General features: G+C 48.3%; 1 protein-coding gene across 2 annotated transcripts; it reads right to left on the bottom strand.

Moving 5' to 3' along the window:
• Window positions 1-6,989: 6,989 nt before the first annotated feature.
• LOC116999015 (ADP-ribosylation factor-like protein 5A) lies at window positions 6,990-16,825 on the bottom strand. 2 transcript variants are annotated; one of them, XM_033065301.1, is made up of 7 exons: window positions 16,720-16,794; window positions 16,006-16,108; window positions 14,983-15,043; window positions 12,808-12,955; window positions 11,263-11,346; window positions 9,452-9,603; window positions 6,990-8,805 (listed from the first exon to the last, which is right to left on the bottom strand). In XM_033065301.1, exons 4-7 carry the CDS (start codon window positions 12,949-12,951, stop codon window positions 8,757-8,759), a joined length of 429 nt encoding a protein of 142 aa, XP_032921192.1. In that variant the 5' UTR covers window positions 12,952-12,955; window positions 14,983-15,043; window positions 16,006-16,108; window positions 16,720-16,794; the 3' UTR covers window positions 6,990-8,756. The 2 variants fall into 2 exon arrangements, with proteins under 2 accessions (XP_032921192.1, XP_032921191.1); XM_033065300.1 differs by lacking the exon at window positions 16,006-16,108 and having other exon boundaries at window positions 16,720-16,825.
• Window positions 16,826-17,430: the final 605 nt, after the last annotated feature.

The raw sequence follows: 17,430 nt of genomic DNA on the forward strand, positions 1-17,430 counted from the left end.
CAGGAATCTGGCAGCCTTTCAGCTCTTTGAAAGCCGTTCCACAGGACGCTGCACTCCTGATGACTTCATGGGGCTTTTTATAAAGTGAGATAATGACAGTGGAGGGACAGAAGCAGCTGCACAATTCCCTGGCTGCGGCAGAGATGCCCCAGGCAGCACAGCACAGCACAGCCTTCAGCAAACCCAGCCCCCCGTGGGTGCAGGAACAAGGTGCTCGTGGTTTCAGGGAAGGGGATGGCTCACCTGGCATGTGGGAATGTCCTGGGACAGATCTCGAGCACATCCTGGTGTCTGCACATCCTCAGATGGTTTAACACAATAATTCCCTTCACAGCCTGAAAATTCAGTGTTGATCTAACGCAGGTTACACCACGCTGAACCTTTTCAGTGCTGGAGGTTTCCCTGGCAAGAATATCCTTGCTGAAAAGCACAGCAAAGATTAAAAACCCAATCTAACCCTTGCAGAAGTGTTAAACCACAGATTTCTGAGCAACAAACATGGAACAAATATTTTTGTGTACTAATTTTTTTTTTTGGCTATGACACTGCAAATCAAGTAAATAATTTTCAGGTTTGAATGGAGTTGTTCCTACAATAACACAATTTTCCTGCTGCTGACAGCCAGCAAAATGTTCTGTGTGAAAACAACCCATCCCTTCATTGTGGAGAAATACAGAAAACACAAAAATGTTAAATTTACTGAAGGAGGATTTTTTTAAAAATCAGAAACAGGATAGACTGAGGCAAGACTAAAGCTAGACTGTCCCAGGCATGGCAGGAACCCATGACAGCAGCATGAAATTGCTGTGACTGTGATAAAAGCTCATCCTAAGAGATAAAATAACTAACTTTAGGGGTTTACTGGTCAGATCATTAAATTACTCCATCATGATATTGGGGAAAATTCCTTCATGGAAAGGGTTGTCCTGCCCAGGCAGGGTTGTCCTGCCCATCCTGGAGGGATTTAAAGCCCTGTGGATGTGGCACTTGGGGACGAGGGGTGGCCTGGGCAGTGCTGGGGATGGTTGGGCTCCATAATCTTGGAGGGATTTTCCAACCCCACTGATTCTGTGCTCCTCACACAAAGTTTTCCTTGTTTGCTTTGTGCCACAGCAGTTCTATGGAAATTATTTCTCCCAGCCCCACCCAAGTGATTGTGGTAGGATTTCTTTTGGTGGCTGCACTGGCCTAAAGAATTTCATCCCCTTGAATGAAATTCAAGCAAAATAAAACTCTTCATTTGAAGTATTTGCTAATAAAAAGGAGGATCCTGCCCCCATCTGGCCTCCCTGGAAGGGAGCAAGAAATCCCAGATTCATGGAGCTTCAAATCCTGCTTTGGAAGGGACTCACAGGGATCATCAAATCCAACCCCTGGCCTGCTCAGGGCAGCACAAGGATCCTTCCCAGGATCTCTGGGAAGTGCTGGCAGGATGGGAACAGTGACTGCCCAGTGCCTCAGCCCCTGTGTGTGCTCACAAACTGCAATCCCAGGTTTGGATGCAGCTTGGATGGCAAGGTGTCCTAGTTTGGAGGGCAGGTGTGTGCTGAGAAAGGCAGGAGCTTCTCTTTGAAATGGAGAATGTAAACCCCCTCCCTCCAAATTATTATCATTCTGAAATCAAGGGGCTCTCAGGCAAAGACATGGGAATTAGGAATAACAGTTCTTTACTAGGGAAATTAAAATAGAAATACAGCACTACAAAGAACAAACCCCAAACCCTGACACAGTCAGAGTACAGCCTGACACCCGTCAGGCAGGGTGTTGGCAGCAGTCCCATCCCATGGTGGCTGCATCCTCCTGCAGTGACAGATGTGGCTCAGCTGGAGCAGTGCTCCTGTACAAGGTGCAGTTTCCCTCCGGAGCTCCAGTGGGGATGTGGAGAAATCCGGTTTTCCTCTGGAGTGCAGTGGAGAAAGGGGCTCCCTTAGTGTCCCAAACCCTCTGTTTTTATCTTGGGAAGAAATGTTGGGCTCTTCCCCCTGGCTGGAGCAACTCCCAATGGGATGCAGTAAGTCAGCAGTCTTACTCAAGAAAAAGAGAAAAAAAATAACATTTTCTGTTCAAAAGCCTTTTCACAGTTCCATACACCAGGTACAAAGGCCTAAGGAATGCACAGACAAAAATAATGTGTGAGAATGGTGGCTCCTCTTTTAATCACCAACTGGATCCCCAGGAAAACTAAAAGCAGTTTTCAGAAATTACATCAAAGTCGAGGAACAATGCAGTTACGAGAACAGGCAGGAAAAGACTTTAAGGCAGCTCAGCATTCCTTCAGCCACCACAGAAATGTCCCAGGAGATTCATGGAATCCCACGCTGGTTTGGGGTGGAAGGGACCTTAAAATCATTTCATTCCAACTCCCAGCCATGGCAGGGACAGCTCCCACCCTCCCTGGCCTGGGACACTCCAGGGATCCGGGGGCAGAGCAGCACCAGGAGGAGCTGGAGCCAGAGGCAGAGCCCACCCTGCTGGGAAAAGCCTCTCCCAAAGGAAAGAACTGCAGCCAGCAGGGCTAAAAACAGAGGTGGAAGGAGGAGGAATGTGGGAAGGCATTTTGGAATCTCCTACATCCTGACAGGGAGGTTTGCTGCAGTTCTTGTTCCTCAGAACTCTGAGAACTCTGAGAACTCTGTCCTGTGTGTGATTTACTGAGAGATTATCCCATGGGATCATCCCAGGATACAGCTGCTGCAGCTGCAAGGACCCAAGGTTTTCTATGGGATCACCCCTGGATACAGCTGGAAGGACCCAAGGTTATCCCATGGGATCACCCCACAGATACAGCTGGAAGGACCCAAGGTTATCCCATGGGATTATCCCATAGATACAGCTGCAAGGACCCAAGGTTATTCCATGGGATCACCCCTGGATGTAGCTGCAAGGACCCAAGGTTTTCCCATGGGATCACCCATGGATACAGCTGGAAGGACCCAAGGTTATCCCATGGGATTATCCCATAGATACAGCTGCAAGGACCCAAGGTTATCCCATGGGATCACCCATGGATGCAGCTGGAAGGACCCAGGGTTTTCTATGGGATTATCCCATGGATACAGCTGCAAGGACCCAAGGTTTTCCCATGGGATCACCCCTGGATGCAGCTGGAAGGGCCCAAGGAGCCCCAGATCCCAGGCAGGGCTGCAGAGCTGGGCAGGAACCTCCTCCCCACAGCCCTGGGATCGCTGGGGTACAAAACCCTCTGAGGTCACCGAGCCCAAGCTGTGCCCGACCCCTCCTCGGCACCCCAGCACTGAGTGCCACAGGAACACAAACCTGGGAATTCCAGCTCCTGAGCCACCTTTGGCTCCATCTCTTTTGCTTTTTAAGAAGTTTCCTGCAGCCCCCAGCACTCACAGGTTGCTGTGTGGGATGTGTGGGAATGGAAGAGGGGCACACCCCTGGGATTCAGCATTTCTGACAGGAAAATGGAATTTCACACTCATTTTAATTCCCATTATTGGCACCAGCCAGCACAGACTCATCACCAAATTCACCCCAAACAACCCCCCCATCACAGGCTGAGCAGAACAGCACATTTCACCCCAAAAACACCTGAACAGCCCCCAAACCAGGTCAGAAATCACATATCTGCTTGAAAACTGTCACTGCATCTCCCACACACAAAGCTTAATGCAAACAGGCACAATTCGAAAAGTTTTCAACTTAAAATAATAAATACTGGTAGGTTTTAAAGAACTAGCAATCAACATCATCTATAAATGTATTAATATGATGGTGCAGAGCTCCCCAGCCCGAATTTATATTTGCTTCACTTCAACAAGAATGAAGAGAACAGAATGAATTCCCTTCAGCTACAAAAAACCCAGAGTTTGAAAGACAGAAAGGGGAAACAATTCAAGGAATGCTCTGATCAAATTTCAGCAGGAAAAAAAAAATAAAAAGCTGCTTAATAGAATCCTGGTTTTCCTTGACTATAATAAACAGCTCCATGAAATGTTTTGGCTAAATGACTTCAATACTTTTGTGTGAGTGCAGACACAGGAAAGCTCCAGCTGGGAGCTGCCAGCCCTCCCAAGGTTGGGATTCGTTTGAAACCATCGTTTCTATTTTCTGAAACGCAGTTTTGGTGCAGTGTCAGCTTTGGCCACGTTTGTTTGGGGAAGGTGACAAAGTCTGGAGAGAGGGGAGGACAAAGTCCAGGAGATCAGAGGAAAGCCGAGCCCGGTGCGGGGATTGCTGGGGATGTTCCTCCCCTTTGCAAACAGCCAGGACAGCAAACAACACCTGGGAAAGGCGGGGTGAACCCGGGCATTTCAGGATTGGGAGCTCCGGAGAGCCCAGCCCAGCTCCGAGGATCTGGAACCTCCACAGACACTGGACAGGGACACAGGACAAGGACACAGGACAGGACACAGGACACCGGGGCTGTCCCCATTCCTCACCCCCAGTGCCACACCTCGGTGTCACAGCCCCACCCCAGCCTTTCCTCCCCACCTAGAGAACACTGAGCTGATGTCCAGTGAAGGATTCCCAGCCTTCCAGGTAAAGCAGAATTTTCTGCCTTCATCCATCCCCGGTTTTGTACATTTACAAACAGGAAAAGCTTAAAAACCTCACCCAGCTCTGTCCTTACCCAAAACCTGGCTTAAAAGGTTCAGGCTGGTAAAGTGAATAAAGCTGCAATACAAAAATTCACTGCTAAGGCTCTCTCAAGGCAAGGAGAGAATTCCTGCTCACAATTTTCAATAAATAAACAGATAGAGTGGTAACCCCTTATAATTCATCATTTTTGGCCATTTAATGTATTCACTATGATATAGCCAGTACATCTGGAGTTATGAGCAGCCACATCTGGATCATCCAGGAGTGCAGGGCCATTTTCCCTCCTCAGTGCCACTCTGGGTGCAGGGGATCAGCCCAGCCCTGCCCAGCACATCCATCTCAATTAGCTGGAAATGACTTTTCAGACCCAATTAATCTGACAGTGACAAACTTCGTGTTCCACTCCGTGTTCCAAGGAGCCACTGGCACCAGGAGCTTTCCAAGGCCAAGGGTTCCTGACTGAGTTATTTAAACATCCCTTGACAGGAATTGCAGCCAATCACCCTGACACAAGGACAAACTCAGCATTTCCTCTCCCAAAGCAAACCCAGTGATGCCTGATGAAAGCAGAAGTGCTTGGAAGGGCAGGGATAGAGCTGTAACAAATTTATCACAAATCCTGTTCACACTTGGAAAGGCCACTCATTTCCACACACTTTTGTGTGGCTTTTGTAGATATGGATCTCGATTTTAATGGAATAGGGGATCATGGCATAGGAAATAAAGCTGATTTTGGGATTAGTTTTGGGCATTTGAGCTGCAGAGGTGTGGAAGGGGCTGGTCAGGTGCATTCACCACTCACACACCTACACAATGCTCAGCAGAGCAGCTACTCAGCCTCCCAAAAAGAAAAAAAAATATTTAAAAAATGAAGCTTTTCATATTCCCCAAGTTTATTTTCCACCTCTCCTCACAATTACAGACCTTCTAAACCCAAAGAAACATCTGAATTATCAGATTATTGAAGCATGACCAGGTTTTTTTGCTACTAAAGTGCCACTTTACTTCAAGAATCATTTTAAGGCCCTTCCCTTTTCCTCAGAATGAATTTCAAGGAGAACAAAGGCAAAGCTTGAGCTGCAGCTGGAAGGGAAGGCAGCAAACCCCGAGGGTGAAACAACAGCATCACACCCCCAGGTCATGGATCAGGGTAAAACAATCCCTGCCCAACAATCCCCAAGTGCAAAGTTTTCTATGGACAGAGCTGGGAGAAAAATGGGAATTGCTCTCCAGGGAAAAGAAAAAAGCTGTCAACAAGGAGCACTCACACAAAACACAAAGGGGTCCAGAGATCAAAAGTTTGGCTGCTCTGCTTCCTCAGAGATAAATTTAAAACATTGCTGAGCTCACACACGTGCACTTCAGAGCTCCAGCACAGCAACTGTTCCAGGTGAGAGTTTGGAAATGGTCACAGGGTCTGGGAATTATCACAGAGTCTGGAAATGATCACAGAGTCTGGAAATGGTCACAGAGTCTGGGAATTATCACAGAGTTTGGAAATGGTCACAGAGTCTGGAATTGATCACAGGCTCTGGAAATGATCATGGCAATCATTCCAGGTGAGAGTTTGGAATTGATCCCAGAGTCTGGAATTGATCACAGCAATCATTCCAGGTGAGAGCTTGGAACTGATCACAGAGTCTGGAAATGATCACAGAGTCTAGAACTGATCACAGCAATCATTCCAGGTGAGAGTTTGGAACTGATCACAGTCTGGAATTGATCACAGAGTCTGGAATTGATCACAGTCTCTGGAATTGATCATGGCAATCATTCCAGGTGAGAGTTTGGAACTGATCAGTCTGGAATTGATCACAGCAATCATTCCAGCTGAGTCTGGAATTGCCACCTCTGCTGACAAACCCCACCATCCCCACAGACTGAAAATCAGCATTTAAACCCCAAAATCCCTGGATAACACCGTAATGTGTCAGGGAACATCAGCCCCCACTGAATTGTGGCTATATTTGCCTTCAAAAATCCAAAACATACAGAAAGGTCCCAGTGACCCATGACATGTTTGCAGTCAGGCTCACACTGGGCTGTTCAGTGACCAACAACCAAAACCAATGGAGTGTTTGCACTCTGAAGCCCTCAGGGCACAGCAAACCCTGAGTGACAGCCACTCCTGAGGTGTGCATCACTGCCAGGCCCTGCTGGGCTCTGTGGTCACTGGGGAAACCAAAACAAGGTGAACCTCAGCAAGGGGAAGTGGTACAGGGAGGGAAGGAGTAAAAGCAGCTGAAGTGAGGTGTAAACACAGAGTATCTACTCACAGCTGCAGCAACCAGCACAGAGCTCCTACAGATGCACAGCAGAAACCCCAACCCTGCTCCACCATCAACAGCAGCAGCTCCTTTTCTGACCACCCAACCTGTGTGGACTCAGCCCAGGGAAGACATAAAGACTCAAAAACCAAACACTTGGGTTTAGAAGCAAGTCTGCTTTTTTTTTTTTCTTTTTTTTAGACTAGAAAATGTACAATTCCATTTCATATGCAAGTGTGCACAGAGCTCGTTGCTTGTAGATACTGTCAGAGAAACTGAGAGAGTCTTTGCATTAAATTGTTAATTCTTCAAACAGTGATACATTTTGCAATACACCAGTTAAATACCAAGATCTATGTGCATGCACTAGAGATATATGCATGTACACCTTAATGTTTAACAAAGACAGCAGATCCCCCAGCCAGGGAGCGTTGGAGATACCAAAAATAGATTAAAAAGTTAAATTCTTTACCTGCCTTTGTTAAATACAGACTTTGAGATTGCCTCCCCTCCTTCCCCCAGGATTCCTGTGCTCCCAGGGGGGCAGGTGGGCAGGAAGGCAGGAGCTGACCAGATTATCCCAGAACCAAAGAGAAGCACCTTAAAAAGTTCAAACTAAGCTTTAAAATGTCTTTAAAATTCCTTTTCCATCCTTACCAGCCAAGGGAAGAACATTTTAAACACAGATTTGTTCCATTTTGCTGAACTCCCACAGAAGAGCCTGACACTTCCAACCATCCACTGCCCTCCCACGTGCCTGGATCCCCTGAAGTGGGAATTGTGACCCCAGGGGGGACAGGAAAGGAGTTCTGCTTGCAACAAGTTCTGCCCTGGAACTCGTGTTGGAGCTTTTTCAAGTAGTGTCATCTGCTTTGTCCCCATCCATCCCCTCCACTGCACATTGATACATCTGCACATTTCAATTTTATGGAGCAAAGAGAGTTTTTCCTGTGAAAAAAAACTTCATCAGAGTCTGACTTGTACGATTGCAGTGACACTTTCAAATACACTTTGTGCCTCTTCTTTGGTTAAGAAAAAAAAAGATGCTTTTCCCTTTTTGACAGCTAAAGGTATTTCTGCCAGACCTGAATCAACCAGCAGAGCAGAGGAGGAGAGCAGTGGGCAGGACCTGCAGCATCACCCAATCCAAAAACCCTTTTCGTTTAAAACTCTTTGGCAAATTTGTTCTGTTTGCCAACCCTGGAATTGGAAGCTCAATCTGTGTGCCTCAATCCATTCCAGCCTCCTCCCTAATCAAAAAATCACGTGGAAAAAACAAGCAATGGGCTGAAGAGAGAGTTTGTTGATCAGGTTGTGGTGTGATTGACGTTACAGCCGGAGGGACACAGAGGGACGGGACCGGTGGCACGGGGGCCGTGTCACACATCAGCACTACTGCCAACATACTGATTCAGCTTGCCACTGGTCTGAGCAGATTGCAATGAACCTAGGACTGAGGTATAAATATACACAAATATGTACAGTACACATACAGGAGAAGTTTTGCATTTGTAACATCGGCAACCTCGGGAACACGGAGTCGATACCTACGCCAGTGATTCGCTCGCTGATTTACTGCAGGAATGAAGCCAACAATTCCACCAGAGAGGGCTACAATGGGATCATAAAACTCTAAATTAAAAGCTCCTTCCTCTTGCTTCATCCTCCCCAAGTGAGGGGCAGCTTGAAAAGAAGGCTGGGCACAGCTTTGAAGGCGTCCTGCGAGGAACCGAACCCAGCTGGAGCTCCGAGCGCTCCTGTGCTCTGTGCCTGCTCCCAGTTCCTGTCCCTGTGTGTGTGTGTGTGTGTGCAGCTGTGCAGAAAATACAGCTGCCATCAGTTCAGTATAAATACATCACCCCACCCATGTGCCACTGGAACAGCTCTGCTGCAGCAATGTCTGTGCAAAGAGGTCATTAAAAATCATCTGATCTTCAGCCGGGACATCATCCACTCCAGCCCTTGGCACAGTCTGGGAACACAAGAGACAATGGTTAGGGAGTGCAGGCACTTCTCAGGGTAACTCCAAATTAACTCCACAGCACCAACTGAAATTCTTCCCAAGAACTCCAAATAATTTTCTGGAAACTCTTCACTCCCTGCATGGCACTTCTCTTACTGTATCATCTATGGTGAGAGAATTCACATCCCAGCTCTTCAAGGCATGAAGTTCTCTCTAATTAGGATTATTCTTAATAAACCAGATTTCAGTTTGCTCCCACCTCACCCCTCCATGAAGCCCCAATTAAATCAAGTCTTATCTCAGTGAGGTGACACTGTGGGTTTGATGTAGAAGTTGGTGTTCTGAGCCCAACAATCTTGTAAGTGCCACGACTGTGAAGCAGTGAGGGCCTGGCACGGGTGCCCAGAGCAGCTGTGGGTCCCTGGAGTGTCCCAGGCCAGGCTGGACAGGGCTTGGAGCAGCCTGGGACAGTGGAAGTGTCCCTGCCATGGCAGGGCTGGGATGGGATGATTTTAAGTCCTTTCCAACCCAACCCATTCTGGGATTCTGTCTCTGTGATGGACAGGTGTAGGAGTCAGTGTGTTAAATGTGTGCTAAACCCAAACACCACAGTAAAACCCCCAGAGGAATCCCCATGGACACAAATCCCTCTCACCCCTCTCCAGTGAGAGCACAGCAGGCCTGAATGTGCCACTGGTGATCCTTAATTGAAGTCAGCTTCAGGAACTGGGAGATCTCAGCCACTGTCATGCACTCCTTCACGTCCTGCTTGTTAGCAAAGATCAGCAATCCTGCTTTCTTCAAGTCCTGGGGAGACAGGAGAGCAGGAAATGCCAGAGCAGCCCTTGGAGGCACAGGCTGGGACACCCAGCAGGGAGCCCAGAGCTCAGGCAGCAATCCTCCAGAACAGAGTGCTGCAGGCTGGAGGAGCTGCAGCCATCCCCTGATCCAGCACAAAACAGCACGGGTGAGGAGTAAAACAACTCAGGACGTTTTGCTGTGCTCCACCAGGATCAGAGCCCTGTGCACCCTGCACCTGAGCAATTTGGGAACAGTGACTCCAGGGAAAAGCTTATTTTACCTCAAATTGCTTGGAATTGCATCAGGGCAGGGGTGTATTTGTTGAAAACCTTTCCCTTGGAAAGCAAAAAGGTGTTTCCAGGAAGCCAGGCCAGCCCAGGCTCTGAGCTCTGCCTATCACAAGCAGCAAAATTAATTCCCAATTAATCAACTGCCCCAGAAAATAGCTGGAACTGAGCTGGACAACTCAATTTTGCCTTAACAGCAACTCCATGGAAGCAGTTAGGAGAAAGAAAATATTTTCAAGGAGCAAAGAAGAGCGATTTTAAATCAATATTTGACTTTCATGGCTGCAGGAGAGGGAGCCTGGAACATCCTGCTGCCCAACAAAGGGCACATTCACTGCCAGCAGGCTCCCAAATCAGCTCCTTTCTGCCAGCAATTCCACTTGCCCTGGGGCAAAATCAGCTCCTGAACAACTTGGAGAGATTAACTTCCTTTAGAGATTAGGAGACAGAAGATGCAGGTTTTTGGAAAAGCCTGAAGAGTGCAGCTCTGAAATCCTAATCCTGGACAGCAGCACTGAATCCCCCCTGTGCCACATTTAACACTCCACAGCCTGAGCTGCTCTATTAGAATTTACTTCATTAAACATCATTTTAATTAAACATAAAAATAATAATTTTAAAAAACCACATTTAAAGTTGAAAGCTGCTATGCAAAGCCCTTGTTTTTCCTCAAAGGAAATCCATGGGCAGGCTGTGCCCTTGCTGCAGGCTCTCAGACTGTGGCTATAGGTTAAATATAGATGGAATATTTTAGGCTATAATGCCATCATTTTTATGCACATTTTTTTTATTCTGACACTTAAATTTGGAAGCTCGGTGTCAGCTCACACACCCTGATCCAGTTTGCATTCAGGTCATGCCACAGGTGCTGCCTGGCTTTTACATCAGCCCAGCTCATGTTTAGACCTGACCCAGGGCTCAGGTTTAAGGAGGGTCCTTACAGTTCAGCAATTTCCACTCTGAAATTCCAAATACTCACAGAGCAGAGGCTGCTACAGCCAGGGGCTGAAGTTCAGTTCTGTTCTAGCTCTAACACACATTGTAAAGCTTGTAAAACCTCAGGCAACCATGAAGATATCAAAAATAATGATGAAATTATTGCAGGAAATCATGGGGTGTAAAAAGCTCTAATTCAGATATTAGCATGGATTGAAGTATAAAACCCACAGATGTCCCTGGCAGGTCCCAACTGCTGTTTCACTGGAGCACTGACAGGCTATTCTGTGATTTGTTAATTAACAGCTTACTGGGAGTTTCACAGAAGACAGTGCAGAGGGACAAAGCAGTTCAGGGTGTAAATCTGCTTCCCTTGGTGTGTATCAGCCAGATAATTCTAGTAAGTATTAAAATAAATATTAAAGACACAGGGTGCACTCACCTCATGTGCTAACATTTTGTACAGCTCTTCTTTAGTCACAGAAATTCTCTCTCTGTCTGTGCTGTCCACCACAACTATCACAAACTGCAAAAAGGGAGAATTAGAATTATCAGGCAGAGCAGCTCCTGCTGTTCCCAGTGGCAGCCCAAAATCCAGCTGGATTATCAGACACAGCCCTGCTCCCAAACCCTCCCTGCAGCCCCAGCAATCCCTCAGGCCTGGGGACATTCACAGCTTCTGCTGTGCTGGGGGACAGAGGCAGCTCTGACACAACTTTTCACTTTCTGTTCTCCATTCTTCACTGAAAAATTCATACTGAAAGCAAGGAAATTCTCTGTAATCCCAGATCTGGTTTTGTTCTTTGCTTGGTGTAACTGGGGCACCACAAAGATCACTCAAATCATTTGTTGCAGCCTTTACAACAAAGTGCATCACATGCAAATAGATATTGGCTCAGGATTCAAAAAGTCCTGAAGCTCCAACCCCAAGAATACACTGCCAGTTTCATTCAGGCTGGAAAAGAACTTTGAGGAGTCACAGCACCTCACAGGGATAAGCTGGAGAACAAAGGAATTATTGTGATAATTGTATTTAACTATACAAAATATCATTGATATGATATAAATAACTGTATTTAAATTACATATAGCAAACCTTGATTTAAAGATATAAAAATAAAGATTTTTATGAAGTTGTGTGCTTGATAGAGTTTATATATATATACACACATATATTTTATAGGCATATGTGTGTGCATATGCACCTCTAAAGAGCTCTGAAAAGCATTGTTTTTATAAAATTGTGTGCTTGATACAATTTATATATAAATACACATATATATATTTTATAGACATATGTGTCTGTATATGCACCTCTAAAGAGTTCTGAAAAGCATGACTTTTATCAAGTTGTGTGCTTGATACAATTTATATATGTATACACATATTTATGTATTTTTATATACATGTGTGTGTGTATTGCAACTGCACCTCTAAAGAGCTCTGAAAAGCATTGTTTTTATGAAGTTGTGTGCTTGATACAATTTATATACAAACCCACATACATATACAGATATATTTTATAGACATATATGTGTGTGCACCTCTAAAGAGCTCTGAAAAGCATGACTTTTATGAAGTTGTGTGCTTGATACAATTTATATACAAACCCACATACATATATAGATATATTTTATAGACATACATGTGTGTGCACTTCTAAAGAGCTCTGAAAAGCATTGTTTTTATGAAATTGTGTGCTTGATACCATTTATATACATACACACATACATATATAGATATATTTTATAGCCATACATGTGTATGCACCTCTAAAGAGCCCTGGAAACTCTTGAGGGTGATGCCAGCACTTGTGCCACACAGCTGCCAAGGTTTGGGAGGAAAACTCTGGGGCTGTCAGCAGGATTTGCAGGAGTCACTGCAGGGACACAGCCAGGGGGTGTGCTGTCACAAAGGGCAGCCCCAGGCGGTGGCAGCAGTGACAAGGGACACCCGGAGGGGGGCAGGGAGGGCTGGCACTGCTCACCTCGGTGTTGGTGTAGTAGGTGTTCCAGGAGGAGCGCAGGGACTCCTGCCCCCCGATGTCCCACATCAGGAAGCGCGTGTTGTTCACCACGATCTCCTCCACGTTGCTGCCGATGGTGGGAGAGGTGTGAACCACCTCGTTCATGGAGCTGCACAGGGAACAGCAACACCAAAAGTGACCCATGGAATCACACCTCAGGGGGATCCCAGCGAGGGAACCTCAGCAAACACTGCCTGGGCAGCCAAGGTTTGATGGTGGATGTAGAAACGTCAATAAAAACAGCAATAAAAAGGACTTGGTGAACTGTGTGATAATCAAATTACAGAGCTGAGAGAGCAAAATGTGTTATAATTAATGAAACCATGGAGCTGACAGCGTTTTTGCTGCTGAAGCTTTTGGGAGCACTCAGCTCTTCTTTCTCCAGGCCCGTTTTGGCTCACATGGGACAGAGCAGTTGTTTTGCTTCAAGAATGTGGTTAAGCCACAAGATTTCCAAGGTTTCAGAAAAACAACAGCTCATCCTCCAGCTCCACCAGAAACACTTCACCCACTCCATCCTGCTCTCCTTCCAGGGCAGGCCACTAAAACCAGATTTTCTTCACAATGCTTTATGTCCTAACTTCCTCCTCTTCTCCCCTCAGCACAACTTTCTGGAGACAAATGCAGCCATTAAACATTTCAAATATCTTGTTAATAGATACTGAGTGTGATGTTGTCACTAAGAACACAAGTTTGACATGAAACAGCCAAATGTGTGCTCTGGATTCTCCTGAAGTTCAGACTATTTAAACCCTGCTGTAACAGGCAAAAAAATTAGCAGTAGCTCCAAGGCAAACCATCTGTGTTCAAAAGAACTTAATTATTTTTTCTTCTGATCATCTTGATATAGCTTTTCATTTTGTATGAACCTTTTTGAAGTTCCAGCAGAGCTTTTAGTTACAGTGACAGCAATTTGAGACTTGTAATGGTGCTGGAATATTTCCTGAAGAGGACACAGAGAGCCAAGGAGATAAAGGGATGGTGCAGTGCTCTGAAAAGCAATCCCTGTTACCCTGGGCCAGTGCAAGGAGAGCTGAGTAGGAGAAAGGGAGAAAAAGAAGTGTCTGCAAGAGGAAAAATGGGATCTGCAAAGATGGGGTAGGGTTGAGGAGGAGAGCTGGGAAAGTCCTGTAGAGTTAAAGTGGGTACAAAGAAAAAGGAGATCACAGAGATCTGTATGAGAGGGAAAAGAAAACACTGAGACTGCAGAAATAAGGGGAAGTACTGCGAGACATTTGTGAAGGAAGTGGATTAAAAAGCACCAAGGACAGCCCTTGCCTGCAGCAGTTCCCAGTCTTAAGAAATACCCTGAATTCTGTTTGTGCTTTGCAACATCTCTCACACCCTCTGCAAATCACCATCACCTTCATCCTTCCCCTCTCCCTGCAGCATGGCAGGGCACAAGCAGCCAGGAAGGTTTAGGAAAAGGTAAAGCAGGTTGGAATGTGACAAACCCCAACCCCCTCCAGAAGGCCAATGTGAAATGTGGGGTTGGAGCAGCATGGCATCATTTAGCAGGAATGATCTGTGACTCAGGAGCACTCCTCAGTGCCACAGCACGTGGGAAAGGGCCAATCTGTCCCCAGCACAAACAGACCTTGAGCTGCCTGTGCCACCCAGCAGCCTGAGGACAAACTGGTATCCTCTTATCAAACTGCAGCTGAGCAGTCAGATATGAAGCTCATTTGAGCTCCATGTAAACCAGGAGCAAGGTGAATGCAAGGCAAACACACACCAGTGGTGCTGCTGAAGGCAGAAAGGAGATGCTGTCCTGGGTTTGTGCTGGGATCAGCCTCCCTCCTCCATCCCATCCCACAAAGAGCACCACATTCACCTCAGCACTGGGGACACAAGGCACAGGCACAGCTGCTGTGCCACTCACAGGATGATCTGTCTGCTCTCCAAACCTGTGCCGTGGATCAGCTTTGCAATAGTGGCCAGCACTCACTACAATCCTATTTTTTGGGGCTGGCAAGAGCTGAGGCTGTGACACCAGTAACAGCAGGTGATGTGATCCAAACCCCTCTGAACAAAACCTCATTCATCCATGCAGCAGGCACAGCAGAGCCCTTTCCAAACCGCAGCCACCCAGCAAAACCCACAGAAACACCTGGAAACCCCACAGCTCCTACTTACAATTGGTACAGAATGGTCGTTTTCCCTGCATTGTCCAGGCCCACAATGATCACCTTGTGCTCTGCAATGGAAACAGCACTGGTAAGTCACAGCTGCTGGGTTTGGATCAAGGTTAATGCCACGTTTGGGTTCCTGAGCCAACAGTGCCCGGCTCCAGGTGCCGTGGCCAGGTGTGTTTGTGTGGGCAGGTGCTGCTCTGGCAATTCCTCCCCCTCCACAGGAACCATTCCTGAGAGGTTTCAGAAGGATGTTTTCCATCTCTGACTGCCAGTGTAACGCTGGGATGCTGTCCCAAGCTCCTGCAGGGTTCTCCAAACTCCATCCCCCAGCCACAACAGCTCCCAACCCCAAACTTCATCCAGGCAGCATCTTGCTGTCTTTGCAAAGAACAGGTAAAACCCCAGCCAGGCTGGTTTGCAGTGCCCCCAGTGCCCTCCTTTCCTCCAGCATTTGACAGGACACTTTGCTCATCCACTTTGTTCTTGGCCAAGTCACCAGGTGCTCCCCAACCCACCTCTGACATTTTGGAGCTCAGTGCCCCAAGCAATTCTTGCTTCCCTTCAGCCCCTCCTCTCCTGTGCATCACAGGAGTGACTGGGAACTCTACAGCTGGTGGTGTCAAGCACATCCAAATTTATGATTTCCAGTCTGGGGGAGCACTGCCAGCTCTCAGCTGTGTTGCACAACTTTTACTTGCACAACCAAGCAGGGCCAGTCAAGTAAAAATTTGGTGACAAGGGGGTGTCTCCCCTCTTTCCCTGTGTTCCTCAAAGGCAGTAAAAAAAGCCATTAAAAGCATGCCCAAGCTCCAGACCCTGATATCAATCCCTGCCAGCAAACTACACTCACATTGATTTATCCCAGAGGAGAGGGAGGGGACAGGGGTCAGGTAAGTGGGGGTTTCTCGGTTTGATTTTATCAATATTGTGTGGTTTTGCAGAGCTGTCTTTTCTGCCATCCAGTACAAACTCCAGCTTTAATAACTTTGCATAACTGCACAATATTGTAAAAGTGTCTGCTTACCTGACCCCACACAACTAGGAACTTTTGTTTCAGGTGGGATCCTGCCAGCATAGTGGATGTTAGGAAATCAGTTGGAACAGAAGGTCTGAGGTGGGGCTGGATGCTACAAGACAAAAATATTTTGTTGTATTTGCACTATGTGTTAACGGGGACATAACTGGGACATTCAACGAGCAGCTGTGAGAGTACCGAGGTTCCCTCAAAACCAAATTCCAAGGGCTTTAGAAACGTGGGAAGAGCATCAGCAGGTGTTTTGTAAAGTTACAACTCTCATGAACACCTTGCTGTATGGAGACAGGAGTTAAAAATCCCACAATGGTTTGGGTTGGAAGAGAAATTTAAGATCATCCAGTGCCACCCCCCTGCCACGGGCAGGGACACCTTCCACTGTCCCAGGCTGCCCAACCTGGCCTGGGACACTTCCAGGAATCCAGGGGCAGCCACAACCGAAGCTATAAATAACATTTACTCCATGAACGAGCCAGATATCGAGGTTTGCCTCTTAAACCCACACAGTGCCGGCAGCAGGACGAACCCACCCGCGCCACGGCCGCGCTCCCCCGGCACAGCTCAGAACTGAACAGGCGGCTGTCAGGAAACGACAATTCCCGTAAATGAAAGAAGCGGGGGAATGGTTAAAGCCCCGACTTCAGGAGCCCGTCCCGGAGCGGGTGTGGGTCCCTCCCGCAGCGCCCCCGTCCCCCCGGGCCTCACCCTGGTGGTTGAAGAGCCTCCATATCCTGGTGAAGAGGATCCCCATCCTCGGCCGGGCGCTCCGGGCCTCGCCGGCCGCGGCTCTGCGGGGCCGCGGGAGCTCAGGGCCCGGCGCAGCGCCCCGAGTGCCGGCTGGGGCCGCGCCGGGGCCGCTGCCGCTCGGACATCGCAGCGGGGTCGGGCCGGGGCTGGGGATGGCGGCGGGGAGCGGGAGCGGGAGCGGGGCTGGGGCAGCGAGAGCGGGAGCGGAGCAGCGCCCGCGGCCGCCTCAGGACGGGCCGGGCCGGGCCGGGCGCGCTGCGCTGACGCGCGGGGGCGGCACCGCGGCCGCCATTACACGGCACCGCCTCAGCGGCCCGGGCCCGCAGAGCCGCGCGGAGACACCGGGGGCTGCGGGCTGAGGGAACCCTGAACCCCGTAGAGACACCGGGGGCTGCGGTCTGAGGGAGCCCCGAGCCCAGCAGGGACAGCGAGGGCTGCGGTGTGGGGGAACCCTGAGCCCCGCAGAGACAGCGAGGGCTGCGGGCTGAGAGAGCCCTGAGCCCCGCAGAGACAGCGAGGGCTGCGGTGTGAGGGAGCCCCGAGCCCCGCAAAGACACCGAGGGCAGCGCTGTGAGGGAGCCCCACAGAGACACCGAGGGCTGTGGTGTGAGGGAGCCCCACAGACACCGGGGTCTGAGGTGTGAGGGAGCCCCGAGCCCCACAGAGACA

Source organism: Catharus ustulatus, chromosome 7 (assembly GCF_009819885.2).
Source record: "Catharus ustulatus isolate bCatUst1 chromosome 7, bCatUst1.pri.v2, whole genome shotgun sequence".
NCBI classification, from domain to species: domain Eukaryota; kingdom Metazoa; phylum Chordata; class Aves; order Passeriformes; family Turdidae; genus Catharus; species Catharus ustulatus.

Bases quoted from the DNA above. Each gene is read 5' to 3' on its own strand.
- LOC116999015 (XM_033065300.1), bottom strand. From the start codon at position 16,765: ATGGGGATCCTCTTCACCAGGATATGGAGGCTCTTCAACCACCAGG. The intron at 11,347-12,807 runs GTGAGCAGTGCC...CCCTTTTTGCAG, and splicing joins CCTACTACACCAACACCGAG to TTTGTGATAGTTGTGGTGGA. The intron at 9,604-11,262 runs GTGAGTGCACCC...CTGTCTCCCCAG, and splicing joins ACAAAATGTTAGCACATGAG to GACTTGAAGAAAGCAGGATT.